Source organism: Penaeus monodon, chromosome 32 (assembly GCF_015228065.2).
Source record: "Penaeus monodon isolate SGIC_2016 chromosome 32, NSTDA_Pmon_1, whole genome shotgun sequence".
NCBI classification, from domain to species: Eukaryota; Metazoa; Arthropoda; class Malacostraca; order Decapoda; family Penaeidae; genus Penaeus; species Penaeus monodon.
The window spans coordinates 6,542,688-6,544,047 of record NC_051417.1 but is presented as its reverse complement, the minus strand read 5'-3'; the positions used below and the strand labels follow the sequence as shown (position 1 = coordinate 6,544,047).

Below are 1,360 nucleotides of genomic sequence, written 5' to 3'. Positions count from 1 at the left end.
ATAAAGATTGATGCATTCTTTAATTGGTTTAAGAATTAGACTCAATTCCTTTTAAAATGTATTTCTTATATATAACAAATAAATAACAATGAAAGCTTGCATTCAAGGCGTCGCCCTCAGGAAACGTACCTAAGTGGTCACATTAAGACTCCTTATTTTGATGAATAAGGTTCAGACTAATTCATTTTATATATTGCATTTTATATAATTCATGTATAAATAAAACGGTACCTAACATACCGAGGGAGCTAAGAATGAAAACTTAATTATTCTTGCAAACCATGAACCATTCCTTGCCCAAGATTTTGACTACAGTGCAGTCTTCAGGAATATCTCCTGACGAAGGCACAGGCTGAAGGTTGAACAGGCCGTAGGTTGCAGTTCCCGAGCCATCGGGAACAGCAACTTGAGTGTAAACCGAAGGGGCGCCGATAGCAGAGTTGTAAATAATGGGGAGGGGAGCGGCAACCTGGTCTTGGTTCATTTCAGACTCAGAAACCCGGATCAAGGGAATATTTGGAGCCACGAAGGGACTGGGAGCCACGGCTGGAGGAGCTACAGGGACAGTCCTCAGGGGAGTGGAAATCAGAGGAACGGCCCCGTTGTAGGTGGTGTAGTGCACCCCGCTGGTCAGGGGAAGCAGCACAGGGTTTGAGGGAATAGCCATGCATCCCGCAGCAAAAAACACAAGGAAGTTCTGAAAATACAGTAATTAATTTGGGGTAAACTTAAAGTCTTTCGATACATCTGAGAAAAAAATATACTATATTTGTCTATCCTAAATACGCAAACTATGACAGGGACACAGGAATACATAGGATTCTTACCAGAGGATTCATGTTGCTTGTTGTGCTTGTGTGCGTCAGTGTGAAGAGGAGAGCTGACTGCAGCCTATATATAGGCGGAGGAACCTTGTCCTTCCTTGTTTCGGGATAACGGCCACGCCCACAAGGGCAGCAGATAGGTCTACCTTCGGGAAGTAGATGAGAGGTCAGCATGACATTTGACTTTACTAGATTAGTCTCTCACACATATATATGATAATAATTCGTCAAACTGCACTTCGTATCCCGGAATTAGTTGAAAATCCCTTTCCTACCAGATCGGAGATAGTTTTCGACAGAAAAGTTTGCCAATAATATAGTAACGTCTGAGAGACACTTCCGTCAACCTGGGACATCAAGTTCAAGTTAAGTCTTGGGAAACACTTCCTCGAAGATGTTATCGCTAAAATTTGTAAACTGAAATGTAATGCAGTCAGAAATTGCATGTCAGCAGTACCTTACTATAATAGAATCAAAATGGTAATATTGTAAAAGTTATAATAATAACATGAAATCTTTATCATTATTGCCAACAC

The 1,360-nt window shown here is 41.1% G+C and overlaps 1 protein-coding gene across 1 annotated transcript; it reads right to left on the bottom strand.

Moving 5' to 3' along the window:
* Positions 1-211: 211 nt before the first annotated feature.
* On the bottom strand, positions 212-877 carry LOC119593258. Its single transcript, XM_037942189.1, has 2 exons — positions 828-877; positions 212-697 (listed from the first exon to the last, which is right to left on the bottom strand). Exons 1-2 carry the CDS (start codon positions 837-839, stop codon positions 263-265), a joined length of 447 nt encoding a protein of 148 aa, XP_037798117.1. The 5' UTR covers positions 840-877; the 3' UTR covers positions 212-262.
* Positions 878-1,360: the final 483 nt, after the last annotated feature.